The 23,495-nt window shown below is 37.8% G+C and overlaps 1 protein-coding gene across 7 annotated transcripts in view; it reads left to right on the top strand.

Annotated features, from left to right (window-relative positions):
• Positions 1-23,495, top strand: part of fam131bb (family with sequence similarity 131 member Bb) — a 68,627-nt gene that overhangs the window by 4,048 nt on the left and 41,084 nt on the right. For 2 of the 7 annotated variants that reach the window (XM_079626431.1, XM_079626433.1), the window contains exon 1: positions 4,880-4,996. The exons of 4 other annotated variants lie outside the window; for them this stretch is intronic. In XM_079626431.1, the coding sequence (XP_079482557.1) occupies positions 4,969-4,996 (28 nt within the window). In that variant the 5' untranslated portion in view covers positions 4,880-4,968. Of the gene's footprint in view, positions 1-4,879; positions 4,997-23,495 lie in introns of those variants that run through there. One more of the 7 variants, XM_079626432.1, reaches the window with a different exon arrangement.

Below are 23,495 nucleotides of genomic sequence, written 5' to 3'. Positions count from 1 at the left end.
TGAGGTTTGATCGTGCATGAAGGAAGGCTAGTTAGAAGAGCACTGCAGTTAACCAGTCTAGAGATTACAAGACCCTGGACAAGGTGCTATGCAACATGCTTAGATAGGAATGGCCAGATCTTCAGGACTGTTGTTTAACAATGCAAATCTGCATGACGTGTCTTCCCAGTGTGCTCTGTCCTGCATGGCATTATTGTACATGAGCCTAGCTGAATGGGGAAATATTGATGCATTGCTGAACTGGCTGATAAGAGTACTCTGTCTTTGCTAGATTGAGTTGGGCATATCGATCATTTAGGCCAAATTGTCTACCAGGCAGGCTGAGGTCAATTCAGTTACTGTGGGGTTGTCAGCCTGGAATGAGAAGTACAGCTTTGTGTTATTGCCGTAACAGTGAAATGTACAGGATAATAAAACCTAGCGATGCTGTACAAATTGGGAAGAGAAGAGGTCCTGGGAGTGAACCCTGGGGTACTCTGGTTACAGGTTGATGTGACTTAGACACTTCTCACCAATATACCCAAATCAGCACTATATGATCAAAATGATGTTGAAAAATCTTGATCAAATGCCATTATAGAGAACTGAGTGCTTTTAAAATGTACTGCATCAGTTTGTGGTGGACCTTTTGTGCAACTGGGTCCATAAAATATGGTTTACTATATCTGATGTGGAAAAAGGTGACTGGCCTGCAAAACAAAAACCCAGACCTGAGCCTGTATTGAAGATCTTCAGAATGAATTGGAACAGCCAACTTCACCGTCAGACCTCACTGACGCTTTTGTGTCTTGTTGAACATTTAATTTCAAAAGCATGGCGAAAAGCATTAATCCATCCTTTTCGCTGCTATAACGGCTTCCACTCCTCTGGGAATGCTCTCTACTAGATGTTGGAATATGGCGGCTGTGGAGACTATTCAGACACAAGAACATCAGGGAGGTCAGGCACTATTGTTGAGCGATGCGGCTTGGCTGAGTTCACACTGCACGATTTTCAAAGTAGTCGGGTCACTGTTCTTTTGCATGACTTTACAAAAGAAAGAATCGCCAACAACTTCTGTCTGGTCTGCAAACTACGTTTCACAAACAAACACACGCAAGAAGTGATAAGGAAATAACGCAAGATCACATGTGCGTGAGACGGGAGTTCTCGCGAGAGATTGGAATTATTATTAAAAATGATAGCCTGCAAGTTTTCGATCCAAATTGTCTGTGCGCTGATCTGCAGCGAAAAGGAGAAAAAGAAAAACAGATTATGCAGGAGGAAATGGTTGGGGAGACTCGGGGAGAAAGGACTGTGTGTTCTGCAAAGAGAGTTGGGGTAAATAAATAATTTTGCAATGTTCTGCTGTTGCTGCTGGTCAAGCAAATGTTTGTGCTTCGTTTCTGTTTGATATAATTATAAATGTATATATATCAGTATTTTAATATGTAGTTTATAACTCCTCCTCGAACTGCCCTCTGCTCTGTATCTCGCTCTCTCATCGGCTCTCGGTCATCACCGATGTAGTTTTCAGTCAGAACACTTTCACACAGCAGGATTTTGAATCACCGGCGATTTTGAATTGACTCGTCGGCAATTCTCTCAGATCGCGTCTTTGCTCATTAACACGGCGTGATTGTCACTCGTGTGAACGAGCACCGATTTGCCTGTGATTTTCATGCATTTGTCTGCGATTTCTCAAAACCTGTCGGCGAGCGAAAATCGGGCCTAAAATCGTGCAGTCTGAACTCGGCATTGCGGTATAATGACACCATCACTATACTGGGGCACACAGACCACCGGGTGAGCTGAGCACCCCCTGCTGGCCTTACTAAAATCTCTTCCAGCAGCAACCTGGTTTTCCCAGGTACTGACCAGGCTCAACCCTGCTTGGCTTCAGTGGGCAACCAGTCTCGGGCTACAGGGTGATTTGGCTGTAGCCATATCAAGATTACACGCAGTGTCGGTCTCCCGCTCTCTGCCCTGAGGTAATTCATTTTTTGTACTCTGACAGAGAACAGAAATGAATAAAAGCACACTGAGAGATTGTGTGTCAGGGAGTTGATATATTGTATGTTTGTACTGTTTGAGGGCCATTAGGAAATTTGGAAAGAAAACTAGTACAAAATGGCAGGGAAAAATGAAAGAGGGAATGTGTGTTTGTCTATATGTGAGTGAGAGAGAGTGAAAAAAAAAGAATACTGGATTTGAAATCCATTTCACCTGCTGTATGTCTATCACCATGATTATTTAATGCTGATACAAACATGGTATTACATATTCTAAGCATATATGCAAAGCACACACGTTTGTCATATTGTGGACGTTTCATGGACTGTGATGTTATACTGAGCTATTCTCTACCCCCAACCTAATCCGTGCAGAAACCCTCATACATCATGGGGACCGTGGCTAGATCCCACAATGTAGGTGATTTGTTTAGCTACTAGCCTTGTAGGTTGAGGCCTTCAAGGTCAGTGTGTACTCTCCTAGACCTGTGTGGTTAAGGTCGTAAATCTGTGTGTGAACATTTCCGTTTTATGAGTGTCATTCACAGTATCAAGCGAACATGCACTACATAACACATGTGATTGTGAAACACACACGTTTGTTGTTCTGTCATGATATGGATTCTCCATTGACTTGGTTATCTATTTTACATTTTTTTTTATCACTTTACAATAATTTTCTAATTAATACAAGTTAATGTATTAATGGCATTATGAACTATATATATATATATATATATGAAAATCAATTAGGATAATTATATATATATACCGGTATATGATTCACTAACTATTTTTAGCAGCATTTATTATTCTCTTTTTATAATTTCAAGCAATAAATTGATATTAAAGTACCTTTACATATTGTGAACCAAATTAACAATATTTATTTTTAATATTTATTTATTGATTTTATCATTATCTAGTTAAATTTTTTTAAACATTTACTTATATTAACAAATGCTGTAAAAATGTGTTCAGTTAGTTCATTGCAAATGTTAGCGTTTTAATTTAATGTTTTAAAGCTACTGTAAATTTTTCCTAGATTTTCATTAAGAAATGATTTTACATTTTAGATATTTGTTTAAATATGTTTATACATTTTTTTGTCTTATTTTTGAAGGGGGCATTTGGTCCTCAAAATGTAGGTAACATCTGACACACGCACACACACACAGAGAGAGAGAGAGGGGTTGAAGAGATCCTTTCGCAGTCTAGCAATTAACATATATTATTGCCTACAGATCAAATAGAAAATTCTAATTAATTCGATCAGGACATATTCATTGTCTCATACAATAGGGCATGCCAATTTACAAAGCCATACTGCATCACATTAACACACACACACACACACACACACACACACACACACACACACACACACACACACACACACACACACACACACACACAGATAGTATGAGAGATGATAATCTATAAATAGCCAGGGCACAGTAAGACTCTTCAGGATTGGGTAGATTACAGCTGGACTGCTGCTTCTAGCCGTCTTTTTGTGTACAGAATTAACCATTCCCCTCCCTCCATTTCTCTTTCTCCCTCTCTCCCTCTCTTTCTAAATACTAATTTACATATCTCATCGTTAAACGGTTCTGTTTGAAATCATCAATCCCTCCATCTCTCCCTGGCTGAACTCAAGGAAAAACGGATTGACCCTCCCTCTTTTATACCCTGTCTGCATCACTGAGCTTAAGACAGAGAGAGGCAAAGATAAATATATCACCTCATGGTAATTAAATGAATATGCAGGTCAGGATGGAAAGAAGGACAGGAAAAAGCAGAGTGATAGAAAGAGCGAGTGGGCGGCAGTGATCTCCACATAACAAAGCCACTCCTCCTGTGTGTGTTTTTGCCACCAAGACAGAGGGAGGGACCAGAGTGAACAGAATGACAGGAGAGGGAGAGCTTTCAAGTTTTGAGAGCTTCACAGGAATATCCTGTGGCGAGATCCCATGATTTTCCAGTATTGAGGTAATGAGTGTTTGTGCGAGTTTGGTTCAATGGTCAGGGCACAGAGAGAGAGACCGAGAGACATCTGTACTGCATTGTGAGAGCTCTAGTAATATAGGCCGAGACAATCCAAGCCACGCAGGAGTGCACAGTTGCAGCAATGGAAACCTGTGCGACACACACATATTGTACACATACAAAAAAACTATACTTTCTATAGTTAACTAACTAACTATACTAAATCAAGTTTTTAATATTATTTATATGGCTATGTGGTGTTTTTAATATGCTTTAAGACAAGCGTGTACATTTATAAGTCAACATTGCTGAGTACATTCTAGCTATTTTAAGGCATGAAGATTTTTTTTCCAAGGAAAAAAACACTTAAATATGTTACGTTTTGGTGATCAAAGATGAGTTATAAGGGATAAATTATTGACTCCAGGGGGACTTTAAGATTTTATCTATTAATATGTAAAAAAATATATATAATAATTCAAAGTCGTCAATGAAACAAAGACTAGGCTATTGGACTACGTTTTAGACAAAAGTACTATTTCTGTCCTACTACTTTAATGTTTAATTCAATGATTCTTTGTAATTATTTGTGAAATTCAATCGCTTTTTCTTTTCAGTGTACAAAATTTTACAAATAAAATATTTATACTTTTTTCAAACCTAATTAATTTCATAAAATGATTATGATACCCATAATCCGTGATTATAACTACATCAGTGTCATAATAAGTGATAATATTGTTAATTTCCGACACTGACTTGCATGCTAAAAGGTAAAACTGCACAGAGAGAGAGAGAGAGAGAGAGAGAGAGAGAGAGAGAGAGGGGGGGGGGAGCGAGAGAGAGAGAGAGGGAGAGGGGGAGGGAGGGAGCAGCATGAGTGGAGAGAATCAGCAGTCAGAAAAGAGAAAGGAGAGAGAGGAGGAGAGAATGTATGGTGAAAGGCTAGCGCTTCTTTGCTTGTATCCAGGGCCTTTGTGAATAAACCATGGGATGTATCGGCTCCCGAACCCTCAGTAAGACCCTCTTCTTTTCTTCTACTTTCTGGCAGGGTGCACGTGAATGGGGGTACTACGTGTGAGGGGTAATTATCGTGCCGGGAAGGGGGGGTTGCTGGTGTGTGGCTGGCGATTTTCGCTCCACGTTTGAGATGTGTGAAACGAATTTGACTGGTGGAGGGTAACGTTAAACATCCGAGCTGTCACATTGTGCGTTCGCTGGCGTGTGGCGGCTTGCATGTGTGTTTGTGTGTGTGTGTGTGTGTGTGTGTGTGTGTGTGGATTCCAGCTCACATCTCTTGATTTATGCTACTGCAAGGTCTCTGTGTGTGGGAGGCAGAGATGATGGAGCGATGAAATGCAGTGATAGAGCTTGTTTACGGCGATTAACGAGAGCGAAAATTTCTATTGTTGGAGATGCTCTCATGGTATCGTGTTGCACATTGAAATCAGATTGAAAGTGAGAGGGAGAGATAGGAGGAAACATGCTGAATTTCATTGCAGTGAGATGGAGAGAGGGATGGAGGGAGGGGTGATGCATGCAGGAGAACTGAGAGAAATGTGTGAGGGAGAAGAGGGAATCAGGTTAGGACCATCCTGAATCCGAAACACACTTGACGACATGACGAGTAAGTCTGAATTGTCAGTCCTAGCTGGACCGGTGGTACATTAAAGGGATACTTTACAAAGAAATGAAAGTTCTGTCATCATTTATTAACCCTTATGTCGTACAATAACATAAAAGAAGGTATTTTGAGAAATATCTTAAATACCGGTACTCTAAAATATGGAGGTTTTTTTTTGTCCATTCAATGCAAGTCTACGTAACCAAAACAGTTTGGCTTCAAAATAGCTTATTTTGTGTTCTGCAGAAGTAAGAAAGTCATACAGGTAGGCTATTGAACAACATGATGGTGAGTAAATGATGACAGAATTTTTTTTTTTTTTTTGATGAACTAAGCCTTTAAATACACTTTAAATCGCTTTAAGGCATTCCTGAGGAGAATGTAGGCTTGAAATGAATAGAATCTTTTATTTTCCACGTATTTTCTACATCCTGCAATAAATATGCTTTTAAACCAGATCACAGCATTGATTTGGTGCCTTTCCTTAAAAGGTTTGTGGCATCCGATTCTATATTCTATTGTTCTGATAGAAAGGTTTTCACTAATACTTTTACCTTGTCAGACATTGAGAGACAGTAAGCAATATAGGCAACTTAATTCTTCCTAAATTTTTCCAAAGTAACATTAGAGAATATTAAAATACTATTATAAATATAAATATATAAACAATAATAATTGTGTTTAATTATTGTTATTTTATTTATTAATTGATTATTATTTGTTGTGTAATTTATTTGATTAATTCATATTTTTTTCAGTTCCTATTAATGTGGGGGATATGTACAAGCAAAAGGATACTCATAACTGTATTGTTTATGAATAAACTGAATATTATATTATATGATATTTACTTGTATGATAATAAATTGTATCATATTAAATATATTATATTAATTGATAATGTTTAAAGATATCCATATAATATGATTATAATATCATTGGTGGAGCTGTAGTTGGGAAACACTGCTTTAGACACTTTATGACACAGTTATAGTTTCAGATGCACTGTATCATGGGAAGTGGTGCAGAACAAACTGACTTTGTCCCAGAACATGCACACGTTCAACATCAGCACTACAGTACATTAAATCTCAGATGCAGAAACTGTGTCAAACTTCTCTTGCTGGGCCACCTGCCTCACATCCACACTGTGAGAAGGAAAGAGGGAGTCAGGGGGAGGAACGGAAGAGAGGAGGGAGGGTTTGATAAATAGTGTTTATAACACCACGCAGCACTAAAATGGAGGTCAACACGCTGTGCGGGAACGCTACATATTCTGTTTTGTGGTAGTACATAATCAAGAGCCGGAATCAATTCAGTCAAACTATTCATGACATACTGTGAACCTCATTTAAATATATGGTTTTGTACTGTTACATAAAAGTGCTTTATCCACAAACATAAATGGGTCTACGGTTGCAAGAGAAGCTTCTCCATTACATTTGACTAAAAATCATACATAATCTAACAACACATCTGTTATCATAACTGCTTTTTAAATAAATTAATAATAAAAAATGTAACACACACACACACACACACACACACACACACAGAGTTATGTCTCAATGCTTTGGCGAGTATTCACATAAACAGTCACTTGTGTCTTAAAGGGCACCTATTATGCCCCATTTTACAAGATGCAAAATGAGTCTCTGATGTCCCCCGAGTGTGTATGTGAAGGTTTAGCTCAATTTTTATAGCATCTTAAAATTGCCACTTTTTGAGGATGAGCAAAAAACACGGGGTTTGTGTGTGTGTCCCTTTAAATGCAAATTAATTGCTGCTCCCTGCCCCCTTTCACGAAGAGGGAGGGGCTTCAAGAGCTCGTGCAACAAGCAAACATGATAATCTCATGCACTGAAATGTCAGCGCTGTTCAGTTCGAACCAGAGTTGGACAATAATGCCTACAGAGCCAGAGAATTATGCTGCATGGAGATAGAATAGGTATAGTTTAGTTTAATTACGGTTATAACTTATGTTGTCACCTTGCTTTTATCCACTACAAGCCTGTTGTCCGTAAATGCATGTCCGAATGATGGCCGAAACTTTACTAATGAGTTTTCTGAAGTTTATTGTTCATCACACAAAAGATGAAGCATCCGTTTTCACTCCAGAAATCCAAGGTTAAGAGCTGAAAAAAAAAACAGTACAAGAAGTGCACATAAAAGTCTTATCCATAAACTCTCTCTCTCTCCCTTTAATTATCATCAACATACACAGCAAATTGCACAAAAACACTTGTTACAACTAACAGTAAAATATCAACCTTATGCCTTTTCAGGGGGTGCTTAATAAACTGATAACTTTATATCCGTAAAACAACTCTGATGAACTGTAATAAAGTGTGCGCTCACCCTTTCATTACGGCCGTGACCAGTATCGATCTGGAGGCTATAAGCTGGATCACGAACGGTCGGTACTGATCCGTTCTTGAGTAACAACTTTTTAGCAAAACCTGTTTTGTATTTCCCCTTGTTCACAAAGAAGTCTGGTGTAAAATGATTTGCGCAAAGATAAACACATTTTGGGGGTGCATTTCCTTAAAAAAATAAAACCAATCCACTGCGTCTTCACTGGTCACTCTGTTGTCAGGAGTACATGACGACTCACTCTCACATCCAACAACAAAACACCTGAGTTGCTTACGAGACATTCTTGTCACTACATCTGCTCCAGCGTCGAAATAATGGCGGACTGCGTACAGCTCACTCAGGGCGGGTCTATGATAAAACTGCAGTGTCGGTCAACATTCGTAGTGTCTGTCAACATTCGATTTTTATCATTATAGGGTGTACACTGCCAACACATATTTATGCTCAAATGTTTGCATAATAGGTGCCCTTTAAATAAAAGTAAATAGTTGGGAGAAAAACAGATGTGCATCAATATATTGGATCCATGGGTTTTAAAGTGACGACAGCCTAATATACCCGCTGCTGTCTTTGTTATTCATGTTAATCAAACAACAAAAAACAAAGAGAAATTCACATACCGGTCTGGCTGAACTATTGTAGTGTTTTTTTTTTATTTATCTCAATTTAATTGATACAGTGAAGTGTTTTATTTAAAATTAGATTGTTCTGTTGTATTTGTGCTAAATACCTAAGACACCTAAAAGATTTTGTGGTTTTGAAGTAGACCAGTTAAAGGTGAAGTATGTAATTTTTTTAATGTTAAAATACTTAATCTTGTCCCAGCTTAATATGCTGAGACAACTTTACATTAACTAGCCTAACACAGCAACATTGGCTCATAAACCCTGGGGGTTTGTGGGGGAACTCCGGGGGAGTTCGTTATTTGATGTAAAACTAATAATAGCCTATGTTTTCACTTTATTTTGACGGCCCCTTTTTAACACATTCTGTTGACTATAAGTAACCTTGCACCTACATGTCTACTAACTCTCGTTAGAGTGTTAGTCGAGTGTTAGTAGACTTATAGTTACTTATAGTCAGTAGATTGTCTGTTGGAGGACCATCACAATAAAGTGTTAGCAGATATTAAGCAGACATACTAATACTCTAATGAGAGTTAGTTGACATGTAGTTGCAAAGTTACTTATAGTCTATAGAATGTTCAAAAGGGACCATCAAAATAAATTGTTAACAATTAATTAAATCATAAAAATGCCAAAAAAAAAAGTTTAAAAAAAAGTTTAAAAAAAGTAAAAAAAAAAAAATTTTGATACCAAAGGTTTTCCTGACCAAAAAAAGTAATTGTGGTTCTAGAAATGTGGTTTTAAAAAACTGCAGCCTCTGGTGCTCAACATAAACATTCAAGAGGTGCTCTACAAAAACATACACGACCAGACAAGAAACAAACACCCAAACCATGTGCTTACAACAAAAGACAAAAAATTTTGCATGAGTATCCACAGATCCAGACACTGAACCGAAACCGAACCAGACAGCAGTGTCATGATACAGACACACCAACACACCACAGAGGGCGCACTGCCCGAAAACCACTTAAAGCTGCATGCGCATACAGAGACAAGACAGTAGAATAAGTATCAGGATCCTGTCACCAAACTAAGAATCAAGACCAATTAAAGTGACAGGTCCCTGACAATAAACAAGTAGTAAACGTCCTTGAGTGGTAAAAACTCTGTGTTTTGAGTTGTATGCAGTATTTGAGTTATCGTGGATGTAGAAGCATTTTATTTTTGGAAAACTATGAATTTAATTGTAAATTTAATTTTGTACTGGATTAGATCTTCATACAGAGGCATTGAGTACACTTTTAAAAAGATAATTACATGATAGTTTACGCCGGTGCTTTAGTAATAACGAGGTAAAATCGTGACGGAGTCGACAGAGTGTGTGGCTCTTCATACACGATTATTGGGTAGAGCAGACAGTATACTATGAGGCATCATCATCTGTATCAGTGTGTGCATTGTAGGATTCTGGGTGTTTACCACTTTCTCTGTCCAGCTCTGTAGCCCAATATCGATTTGTAAAGTGAAGCCTTGTGATATGAAGCCAGTGGACGCCATAAAAGACTGGACACACTCTCATCCTGGATCCTGCTGAGATCAATGTAGTAAATGATTCAAAACAAACAAGCACATAGAGCTTAGTACTGCGATAATGCAAATAAAGCTTCACAGTTTTGTTGCAGTAACAGATTTGGTGCAGAAATGTGTGGCCTTATGAGCTGCCTTGAAATGCTTCTTTCTTTTTTTTGCATCCATTATCACAGTCTCACCACAAAGGCTCAAAAGCAACAATTACTATTCATCATGGTATCAATAAATTAGGGTTTCATGCATTTATAAGATATGTGATCACACAAAAACGTTGTCCTGGGTGCTTATTGATTTCATAATTTAATGGCACAGCAGCATTTCAAACATGCAATTATCCTTGTAAGAGAGTGCAATAACTTTTCATTACTTTGAAACCTTGTTCAATTATTTTCTTGCATTAGTTTCTGCATCATCTCTGGCTCTAGTTTATAGTTATTCCTAAAATCACTTGACAGTATGTCTGTGTCACGGTTGTGTTAGTTTATTTGTATTTTAGTTTGCCTTTCCCCATTTTTGTTTGCCTCAGTTCTTATTCCTTGTTTGTTTCTATGGACAGTGGACACTGATAATGTTATGCACCTTTTTCGAATTTCGTTCATTAGTATATTTAGGTCCTTAGATTCCTCTGTTCCATGTCATCGTTGTATTGCGTAGTAGTTATTTATATTGTTCCTGGTGTTCTTCAACATGTTCCTTTTGTGGATTTATTATTGAAGACTTTTCTTGAATCTCCATTATCGTGCGGTCATTACTACAGCCACAACATGTTACAGAATATACGGAGCCCATAACAAAAATTAAAATGGACTGCTCTGCCTAGAACAGGAGCAGCGTAACCTCGAGGACCACACGAGGGACTTCATAGACCTGACGTGCCTCACCCACAACCCAGATCGCTTGCTTTGAGTCTTCTACTTCACCAGCCTCAGTGAGCGATCCAAGACACACCTTCCTCGGGGGAATTTTGCTGTGTTTGTGGAGTGGGTGCTGGTGAACAACGGATCTCCGTTTACCATTTTCCCTGCTGAGCAGAACACCACCAGACCCAGAGCCCAGCCAGACTTTAGCCAAGCCCACCATGGACCATCCACAGACGGCGATAGAGTGTCAAACGTTTCGTAGTAGTGCACCATCAAAGTAAACGTGAAGTGATTACTTATTCAAAAATAAGTAGGCTACCTACTCAAGAGTATCCGATTTCGGACACAACCATAATTCGCAACCTATTTTACATCTGTAATGTGGAGTGAAACCGGGTATTTAGCAAGAAAGGTTTTATTTATGAGGAACTGATTCAGAATCAATTCAGAGTTAGAATGTGGGTTTGATAAACCAGTGCTTTGGCTTTTGGTTAAAGTGATAGTTCTAGAAAATTCTGTCATCATTTACGTACTTTCTGGTTTCTTCTTTCAAATTAGAAGATATTTTGAAGAAACAAGATTGGAACCAATTTAATTTCATAGTATGGACAAAGTATTTTGTGTGCGACAGAGGAAAGTAAGTCAAAAAAGTTTAGAACAATGAGTAAATTACGACAGAATCTTTATTTATTTTTTGCGGGGTGAACTATCCTTTTAACATTATCTAGTAGTCAGTGCAAGTGACATCAGTGGAAAAGGAATTTTAGAGTTATTTCAGAGGAAGGTGGTTCAATGAACCACACAATATCATTAAGAAAATAAATTGTGAAAATATTGGTTTCATGTTATATCAGTTCAAACAACAGAAGCTTGCGCAGAAGTCTTTTTAACCATTCGATACCTGAGACTTTAATGTATGGATGAGCAGGGCTGAGTGAGCGAGGGCTGTTGTGCATCTGGCAGGTACGCTCAGCAGTTTCTGAACTCAGTGCAGCATGCCGTGGGCTTTGGCAGCGAGAGCTTCATAATGATCCCCTTGCTGCTGTGTCTCCAGCTGCCTGACTCAGCAAATAATACAGCAAATAACACACGCACACATTCAAAACTCAGAATATGCATTGTATTAAAAATGTTCACTATAGTGAATGAGTGTGAATCGGCCATGGCGCTTGTCACTGGTCATGTAGTAATGCCATACTTGACATGCAGAGTGTGGTTTATTCCCAGGACTAAACTCTGCAAGAGTGGCATTGTTCCTCGGGGAGTGTTATGACTCTTGACTGGGTTTGCATGTTTGCGTAAAGAGCAGGATATTATATTAACCCTGTAAAGTCTGACTTGAAATAGTCAAAGTCAGAATGGTCATATATAAAGTTATAGACTATGTGTTTGTTGTTGGGTATCATATTTGATACACCAGGCCTTTATGGCTCATATAGTGAGAATAATGAGGAAAAACACAGCTCAATTTTATTCAGAGAACCGAAATGAGCAAAAATAGCCATTTACAAAAAAAAAATGCATAAATAGCATTTGTTACTCTACTTCCAATAATATGTCTTAGTAAGATGATATTTTAAAAAATTAGTCATTTTACATATGCAATACAATGATGATGGAGAATTGTGTAGTTGCTTTGGTCCAGTAAGTTTTCATCTTAAAATATTATTAACAATATAAAAGTTAATCTGCTAACACTTTACAATAAGGTCTCATTTGTTAACATTAGTTAATATATTAACATGAACTATGAGCAATACATTTTGTTACAGTATTTATTCATCTTTGTTAATGTTTGTTAATGTCCAATATATTATATAGACTCATTACATGCAAAGTGAGTTATTTCAAGCCTTTATTTGTTATTATTTTGATGATTATGAAAACTTTTTCATAATATTCTAATTTTGAATTTGGGGTTTTCATAAGCTGTACGATATAATCATCAAAATTATAACAAATAAAGGCTTGAAATATCTCACTTTGCATTTAATGAGTCTATTTAGGCCTAATATATTAGTTTCACCTTTTAAGTTGATTTACTAAAATAAATTATTTAATAAATTAAATAATTAAATAAAAATTTTCGAGTTTCACCTGTAGCTTTAGAGGCATTGTACATTGTGTGTAGGAAATAAAATATTTTTTGTCATGTCCTGATGAAGCCATGAAAAGTTAACATGAAACACCCTTCACAGCCCAATAGCTTCTGCCATGCGGATTTTCAATATTGGGCAGAACTTTTCTCCATTGTGAATTGATTGGATTGTGTAAAGCGTGGATGGAGTGGAAAATAAGGATTATTTGTCATGTGCACTGATAAATAAAAGCTTAGTAGCAAAACTCTTTAAAAAGGAAGTAGGGTCAATTTTAAAAATAAATTTGTGATTCTTTTCACCCACTACCCCGCAACAGTTTCTAAAGATTTCATTGTTCACCTCATCCACTGTGGTGATTACCTGCACAACGCTAACAAGTAACCCCTAATCACGCTCAATAAATTGACATTTGGAGGTCTCTGATAAACGTGGTTACTGAAATAAAGTGAGGAGTCTAGAATTTGGCTGTGATCTCAACATGCCTATCTATCACCGTAAGGGTCAACCAACCACTCTTATGTAGAATGAAATTGCTTTTTTCTCTCTCTTTTTTTTATTTTAGGCCACTTAACTCCATGTGAGAGCAAATATTTAGCGCAACAATTGTAAACTAAAGCAATCAGCCCCAAGAAGTCATGGTTTACAGTGAATTTATTTTAGAACAGCGTTGTCCGGCACGCCTCGGCGTGGAGAGCCTAAAACCCCCTTAGCTGATCTAAATCACAGCTTCACGGGGCTATAAAACGGTTATTCCATCCACATACCTGGCAAGATATTATAAAATAAACACACAGGCACAAAAATGTAATGCTACTGATACAAAATATTATTCTTCCGCCAAGCAATGTAGTTAGGGCTCGCAAAATCGCCCGCCCGACGTCCCGGGGCTATTGTGTTTTCCAGTCGGGCAACCAAAATGCATAACCGGCCTGCCCGACGGGCTATCTGAAATAGTGTTCGCTTCAGTCTTGTTATAATCAGATTCAGCGCGTTCTTCATCTTCAATCCGCAGTGGCGCCGAACAGAGCGCACGTCAGAAACGGTGTGTGTGTGTGTGTGTGTATCTGAGCCTCATTGGTCTGTCACTGCTCGTCAATGTCAGAATATTAGAGATTACCAATCAAATCAAAGTAGGCGGGATTTATATTCACAGAAGCTACTGAGCGCGAATTTGAGCAGAGCGACTCAACGCTTCAGTTTACGGTCAAGTGCGAAGATGTAAGTAGCTAAACTAAATATTTCACATTGGACAGGTTTTTTTTAGGTCATAAATGTTAAACAAATTACAAATTATCAGGCAAACGAATTTACTTGTCTAATTTCGCCATTTTGAACTGAAAATAGGCCTTTGTAACGTGACTCATGTAATGTAATTCGTTTACTGTCATTGTGAGGGGACGAGAAACATTAACAAAGCCGTTTTCATCTTGTTAGGCACAATATTAATAACGAATGTGTACATGTTGAGAATTAATATAGTAGCTACAATTTGTAGCCTTCAGTAAATTAAAAAAGTTCAGCTTTAGGAGGGGAAGATGAGGAGACTGAGAGAAAAAGAAAGAGTGATGGATAGTGAGAGCAGGTATTGACAAATCTACTGCCCGCTGACATGGTTTTAAAGCTATTTCTTATCCCTTTTTTGGCCTTCAAACGTCTTGAAATGCACATATCAGAGAAATAATTTTTTTTAACCCCCTAACAACCTTAAATTTAGGACCTGTTTGATTATAAAGCCCTGTCTACGGCCCTGTATTAAGATCAATAATGAATGTGTACATATTGTGAATAAATTTAATAAACTTAGTTAGGCTAGCTAGCTTTCCTAGTAGCTTTCAGTAAATGAACGTGTCTGAGAAAATGATTCAAAAATCAACCTATCAGCTGACCCCAAGTTTACTTTCGTCATTGACAGGCAAAAAAGAAAAGCCTATCAGTCAAAGCTCAGCTTTAGGACGGGAAGAGCCAGGGCAAGAGAAAAACAAAGAGAAAAAGAGTGTGATGCTGATGAGGAGAGAAAAATAATCAGCTGTGTGACATGGTTTTAAAGCTATTGTTGTCCAATTTTTTTGCCATTCAAAACATCTTAAAATGCACATATGTAGATCAGAGAAATCAAAATTTAAATTCAGATCTAAATTATTGCAGATTGGCCCCCAAACACCCCTAACTAGTCTACCTCACATTTGGGACCTCAGTGATGATAAAACCCTGCCATCTGAATGCTAATGAAACTAGTTAATTGTGAGCGTTAGACCCTAACCCAAAGTGTTACCTTTTTTAATTTTTTTATCATACCCTCATTGGGGGCTGAGCCACAGACAGATTCATGTCCCATACTGGTCACACACATTTCAGTTCAGAGAACCAGATGTATATTTGTATTGATGATTCTAATTTGATTATTTTATATCCAATTGTTGATATTTGTGTTTTGAAAAAGTTTTTGATTCATGTTTTGACTCCTAACCAATTTTCTACATTAAAAATTGTCTTTTTATGTGGGCTAGTAAAAGTCATTTCGGGCTACCAAAATCTGAAGAGTGCCTGCCCAAAGGGCTACCAGCGATTTAGAAATTTCGCGAGCCCTGAGTTCTTCAGAAGCGGAGAAACACAGACACTGCAACACAAACGCATGGTGCAGAAATACTGATGTGATGCGGTCACAAGTAAATTCACAGCATATTTGTAATAAAATACACATCTGAATTGTTTTTACCTTCTTATTTCTGCTATAATTATGACAAAGCTGCTTGTTTAAAACAATAATAATTTATAAACAAACTAGAAAACAAGCAGAAACCATATAATTGAGCAAGAAAATATCAATAAAAAATTAAGATTTCTTAATTTTATGTATAATTTTAGTTTGATTTGTTTAAAGTGTTAATAATCATATATTCTTATATTGATATATTGGCTCGAATTGATACAGCAACACCGACGCCGTCGTTACTGTCCGTATCACTGTGTATACAAGTGCTGAGGAAGCCTCTGGAGCTGAAATTCAGATATGTTAATGGAAGTTTTGTTTCTGACATGCGCTGTAAGCGGTAGACCAATCACAACCGACTGGGCCATCTGACCAATCAGAGCAGAGTATCTCAGAAAGGAGGGGTTTGGAAAGACCGGATCCTTTTTCGAGCCGTTTCAGACACTGCAAAAAAAGAGGTGCTCTATATTATGATAAAATCAAAGTGTTTTTTGACCTTACAAAATGAGTACCTTTAAAATGGCATAATAGAAAGACTATTTAAATATATATATATATACCTAAATTTACCTAAATCATAACGCATAAAAAAATGCTTGTTTGAACTAACCCAGGCACTCATTTTACATTCAGAAAAATAATAGGCAATAGTGACTGGCTTTTAACACATCTCTCGCCTCCATTTGGTTCGACTGTATGGCATTGGCATCTGTGATATCATGTTAATAAGGAACACCCACCTAATGATATATGATTACCAGCTCTCTTTCTCTCATAGACTCACAAAACTAGCCCAACTTTTTTATTGTTGTCAGCATTGAATAACAATGCCCTTACAAAAGAAGCAGGACTTAGCCTACTATAGTTCACCCAAAAATGAAAATTAGCCCATGATTTCACCCTCAAGTCATCATAGGTATGGCATTCTTCTTTCAGACGAATACAATCAGAGTTAGGCCTATATTTTAAAAAATGTCCATGGGTCTTCCAAGCTTTATAATGGCGGTTTTTGTTTTGAAGTCCATAAAAGTGCATCTTATCCATCATAAAAATGCTCCACACGGCTCCGGGGTTAATAAAGGTCTTCTGAAGCGAAGTTTGTGTGAGAAAAATATTCATATTTATATCTTTATAAAGTAAAATAATTAGCTTCCGGCCAAACAAACATACGGATTCAACTTAAGCCAACTTAAGTTGTGACGTACTGCTGATATTTACGCTACGCCACTCTACGCTATTTCCGACGTCACAAGTTGCGTAAGTTGCGTTTTAGGCGTAATGACTGCGTTTGGCCGGAAGCTACAATTTTACTTTGTAACATGTTAAATATGAATATTTTTCTTACACAAATGCTTCGCTTCGCTTCAGAAGGCCTTTATTGATGGATAGATGCACTTTTATGATGGATAGATGCACTTTTATGATGGATAGATGCACTTTTATGATGGATAGATGCACTTTTATGGACTTCAAAACAGAAACAACCATTCACTGCCATTATAAAGCTTGGAAGAGCCAGGACATTTTTTAATCTAACTCTGATTGTATTCGTCTGAAAGAAGAATGTCATATACACCTACGATGACTTGAGGGTGAGTAAATAATGGGCAATGAGTTCCTCAAAAAGAGACTCCAGTATTCCCACATCATTGAGAGCTGCAGTGCTCTTCTGCAGTCACACATGCATCGCATGACTGCAATATGTTGTTAAAAGAAGTAGATGAATCATTGTGCTAGTATCCTGCAGAAACCGAGCCTGCTGCAGACAGACAGACAGACATTAATTACACAGGGTCACACACCCCTCGCACGGGTCGCGTGAGAAAGCTGATAATCATCAGCAGCAACATGCAGCGCACGAGCACAGCATACAGCCGCCATGAGCAGCTGAACCAACGCTTTCTCTCTCAAACACGCACTTCAATGTTGAAATGAGCCGACAGTCCCTTGTTGAAGGAATTCCTCCGTCTTTCTTCCATCAGGGGATATTCATAGATAGGCAGAGGCGGATAGCGTCTTTCTCTGCTGCGGTTGTCATAATAACTACAGCTGCAGGAGACGCGTTGTGTCTGATGCGGGTCCTTCGTTCCGCACGGCCGCTCTCTCTCTCTCTCTCTCTCTCTCTCTCTCTCTCTCTCTCTCTCTCTCTCTCTCTCTCTCTCTCTCTCTCTCTCTCTCTCTCTCTCTCTCTCTCTCTCTCTCTCTCTCTCATTCCTTCCTCTCTCCTCTTCAGCTTTGCGTTGTTACTAGCAGAGCTGCTCCATGGTTTGGCCTCAGGGGAGATATCAGAGAAAAGAAAAGCATTGGGGAAAACGAGTTGGCACATCGTACAGATCATGCGCTCGCATGTTATTTCTCCATAGTTGCAGATTTCATTGATGGATTTAAATAATCCCAAAATGTATCTTAGGCGAAAAACTAAGAAATAGAGGGAAAGTGAGTTTTGGATGTTAGTTAATGCATGAGTGGGAAATGTTGAAGTAATGATGCAGGGAATGTTTTCGATTAAACATCATTAGCAATGGCAGACCTCAAGCAATGGTGTTGTTGATAGGTAATACTAGGAATCCCAGTGGAGGTTTGTAAACTGAGAATATAGAAAGCATATTGCCAGTTTAATTGATTTGTTTAAGGTCTGGATATGGTTGTTATGGAAGAAAGATAATATACGCTGGCTGTTATGTATAAATGCGGTCCATTCACTGATGCAGAAGATCAGAAAATAGTGCATGAGAAGCTTCATCTTTCGCTGTGTGTACGGAATAGGTGAATTTTGAGTAGGATTAATTTTATTATGATTTTATTAGAATTATGAGTTTCTTTGGCAACACTATCAAAGCCAAAATGACAAGTTTACAAGTTATTACTAGATCTACAAAGATGTGAATGCTTTTTAAAAGTCTGAATCTTGTAATTATGGTGATTCCGCCATGGCATGAACACACCTTTAACATAAATGACACAGACATTTAATAGGTTTATTAGGCTGCTGTCACTTTAAGATCTGTAAACTGATACACATGCAATTTTCCACCAACTGTTTATGCGAATACTTCACACGATGGACATTTTGACATAATTGTGTGTGTCAGATTTCTTTTTTATGGCCTATTTGTGCTTAACTCTTTTTAACAGCATGCATGTCCTGCATAATGCCCTATTTATTCATGCATGTTTCCTTATCACTCTAACGTGTTAATAACTTTAAAGCTGGTATAAAACGGAAGTTGTGATAGTATTTTTTTCTTTATTGTAATGTATATTCAAATAAACAAAAATGAAAAAAAATGTAGGGCAGGACTTGATTTTGTGATGCAGGAATTGACTAGCCTGGGAAAACCCAGACCACTTCCGGCAAATTTAGATTTGCTCTGCAAGTGGGTCTGGCAAAGAGCCCATTGAAACCCATTTCCAATCCGCCGAAATCGCGGCACCAATCAGAAACGTTTTACACGATGACGACAGAGCAGAGACGGTGACGCAGATTTTGTACATTACAGACATGGATGCCGCCGTGGAACATCACAACATCACTCGTTCGAATCAGCTATCGCGTCTGTTTCAAGCGATTTAAAATGGTCATTTTCGTTAACACAAACAGAGAATTGCTGAGAGTCTCGAGATGTTTCTCCGTCGCTCTGCATACGTCATGTCATTCATCGCTCTGATTGGTTTTAGATCTTTCCGACGTCCGTTGGTGACGCCCCTGTGGAAATGAATTGTCTATGGAGCTTTGCCAGACCCTTACTCAGTTACAACTGAGAGGGTCTGGGTTTTCCCAGGCTAGGAATTGACTGGATCGTGGTTTGCTATTGCTGTGATCTCGTGTGTGACTCATAAAATAGACGAGATGTTGCTGCAAGTGGGAGAAGATGATATTTCGACGAAATATTATTGATTAAATATTATAGATGCATGAATTAGAGAAATCATTTATAATAAAAAATGCAATTTTCCATATAAAAGAGTCAATTATGATTTTATGGTGACTGTGCAACACAGATAAATATACTGCGATATAAACGATATAGCAAAATCTCTAAGGATAGACACTTTATATCATCACCCTGAGATATATTGTCAGATGCTTAGCCTTAATGGGACTTTTCACAATATTCAATGTTTCAAAGCAGCTTTACAGAAAGTCAAACTGTAATTGTAACATAGAAGTAGCAACATATTCATTGTTACATATACAGGTGTTTTACCTGAGATTATTATTATTATTTTTTTTTTAAATAAGAGAGCTCTACCTGCTGCCTTTAACCTCACAGCTTAAGACAGTCACTGGTCGGTCATTAGACTGAACTAATCCTTTAACAAAATCGTCCAGCCATCACTATGTGCACTTTCAAAAAAAATTTGCTGATAATTTACTCACCCTGATGTCATCCAAGATATCAATTGCTTTCTTTCTTCAGTCAAAAAGAAATTAAGGTTTTTGAGGAAAACATTCCAGGATTTTTCTACACAGAATGGCCTTCAATTGCAACCAAATATTCCAATGTTCAAAGAAGGATCATGTCTGTCTCAATGCAGCTTCAAAGTCTCTACACGATCCCAGTTGAGAAATAAAGGTCTTATCTAGCGAAATATCTGTCATTTTCTAAAAGAATATATATATATATATATATACTTTTTAACCACAAATGCCCGTCTTGTACCATCTCTGAGATGCGCTATGTATCGTGCTCTACGTCATCACGTTGGAAAGGTCACGAAAATAATAATAAATTAAAACAAAGATGTCGGACGATTTTGAAGTTGGAGGAGAAAATTAATGAATTTTTTCGCCCTTCCCTACCTTTTTGAAGCGGAGTAAACAGACAAATAACTTAGACAGATGACGTGACGCGTGACCTTTCCAACGTGATTATGTAACGCCTGCCGCGTCGCAGACCAGCACAAGACGAACAATTGTGGTTAAAGTATATATATATTTTTTTTTTTACCGATGGTTTCGCTAGATAAGACCCTATTCCTCAGCTGGGATCGCAAAGCCTTTTGAAACGGTATTGATTTGGACTTCAACAATTTGGTTGCGGTTGAAGTCTGGTAAGTGGTGCAAGCAAGGACAACCGGTGAACCCACTAACCTGGCAAATCCAGCTGTATGACCTTGTAAACATGACCTCAGAGGTTGAATAAAGTAAGCCAATCAGATTAGAGCCTGGCAGATCGAGACATTTCTTTCCAGTTTTGGGTGAAATATAGCAGACAGCTTATACTTTTCACCAGGTTAATAAAAAAATTCCATAGTCTTATATTGAATTGATATCAACCACTCACAACTTCTCAACAACCACTCAGAATGCCCAAGAAACCACACACAAAAATCCCTTCAGAAAAACCTTAGCAAACACCTCTCAGGGACTGGGTTCGTTTCCATGATTTAATAGAATACGATGGAATTTGATGGAAGAGATGGAATGATTTAAATAGTTTTAGCCATACATGTAAAAGAGAGTGGAGGCATGTTTCTCTACAGTACTGTTTATGTGATTTGTATAATTTGTACCTTTGTTATCCTATCTCAGGATTCTCCGTCCAGCGCCGACATTCAGTAAAGCAGCTTACTAAAATACACATTGTGCCAGGAAACCTGAAAATTGCTCAGTAAGCTGCAAGTTCCAACTCTGTTTGGCATGATTAAAAAAAATCGAACACGGAAGCTTAGAGAGATTTACGAAACCTCAACCTAAACACAGTGAAAACAAAACAGAAAGTTTCTTGCACCCGATGGATGTGATCGTGGAGGCATTGTGAATCCACAACAAATGTATAGCATATGGTTGAAATTATTGTGAGTAATTCAAATCCCAGTTTGCAATGCTCACGAATACAAAAGCGTGAATGCAGTCACTTTTGCTTAGTCTTTATCTAGATGGCTAAGCTTTAGGGCCATTACAGTGTGAGAGAGAAAAGGTGTTAATCCTGGCTAAATGAATCCCAAACGTGTGTGTGTGTGTGTGTGTGTGTGTGTGTGTGTGTCCGTGCTTTTATTGTTATCCAGGGCACACACTGCCTTGGGCACCTTAAGATTTACATCAAGAAAATATGTTTTATCTGAAAGAGGTGATTAATTCAATGGATGGGTGAAAGGTCAAAGGTCACAAGTCAAGGAGGAACCAGAAAATCACAATCGCTATGTAATGAGGAAGACATGAATAGGGATTCAGTGCTGAGAGGAGAAGAAAGCGAGCTACTACAGACAGTCCTGCAAAGTCAACAGGCTCACAATGAATATTAATGCTTACATTTCTGTTGTTTGGGTGAATTATAAAGAGTCGTCAGGACTGTATCATGGGAGTTTAGTTATTTCAGACATCAGACATGCAGGTTACAAAACAACGGGACAAAAAGTGAAAGAATCATCAACCTGGTTCAGTGCAGGTTAGCGGAGGTCATCCAAGGTCATTAAGGGCATCTGACACATTCACAGCTGGAACTGAATTGGCTGCTGTAATCTAAGATACTGGGTGAATAAAGACCATTAGAAACTGCAGTATACCCTATTATCATTTCTTCAACTTTAGTGACATTTCATAATAATTGCCTGTCATTATCAAATCAGTCATATGGCCAGAGTTGTTTTGTGTGTTTATCTCCAAATAGCATTTGAGTTAGATCAATTAATGGCATTTCATCAGGGTTTAAATTATATTCTAAAAAGAAAAAAAAATCTATTTCATTGTCAATTTATTAATTTTCTCTCTGTTTGAATCCAGTACACACATTCCATCTCCATTTTGATGAAAGTCCATTCTGCCTCACAGCTTAAAAAAAAACAGGATGGTTTCTCACAGTTGGGACTTTATTTATCAAAATTGTGACTTCATATCTCCCAGTGTGCATTGTCTCTAACAAAGCGGCTTTATAGTTCACAATTGCAACTCTGTTTTGAAATATGAAAAATTTCATATTTACTTCTTGCATGTGACCGTATCTCAGAATTTTGACTTTTTATTGTTACTTTATCTCTCACAGTTGTGGCCTTTTTCCTCACAATTGCTAACTTATATCTCACAATGCAACTTTAAAATAAAAAGAATAAATAATAACAAACTAGGTTTTATTAGTGTTTATGTCTATATGTTTATACGTATGGTGTTTTTAATGTGCTTTAAGATGAACCATGTGCAAATTCATAAGTCAACACCATTGCTGAGTATTTTCAAAGTAAAGCAAAGACAGTCGCAAAAACGCGGTTTGAAATTGCGGGTGTTTCCGACGTCACAAACTACCTTGTAACAACCAATCACGTCAACGTGTAATCATCAACGAGTAGATCTCTGAGATAGTGGTGACTCATAGGTGTGAGTGAGTGGATGCGGGGCTAATTTGCATATTCATAGAACCGTGTATACTAAATGAAGCAAGGGTGTAGGGCTACATTCAAGCTATTTTAGAGATGAGTTTTAAGGGATAAAATTATTGACTACAGGGAGACTTTAAACTATCTCACCATAATGATTTTTCCCTCTAAGACAGAAACAGAATTTCATTTCATATAGCGATTGTGCTCCTCAAAAAAAGAAAAGAAAGTCAAATTAAACCTTTATTATGTGTGCGCGGACCCCCCACACTCCTCTTGTAGATGTGTGCTCCACTTCACTTAGCAGCCGAATTTCATGCAGTCACAAATGCAAAGCATATCTAGCCTAGGTCTCCTGAACCACTACCAGATT

The sequence above is a fragment of the Phoxinus phoxinus genome (assembly GCF_949152265.1).
Source record: "Phoxinus phoxinus genome assembly, chromosome: 10".
Lineage (NCBI taxonomy): Eukaryota > Metazoa > Chordata > Actinopteri > Cypriniformes > Leuciscidae > Phoxinus > Phoxinus phoxinus.
The sequence above is the reverse complement of the archived record's forward strand: the minus strand, read 5'-3'. Positions and strand labels throughout refer to the sequence as shown.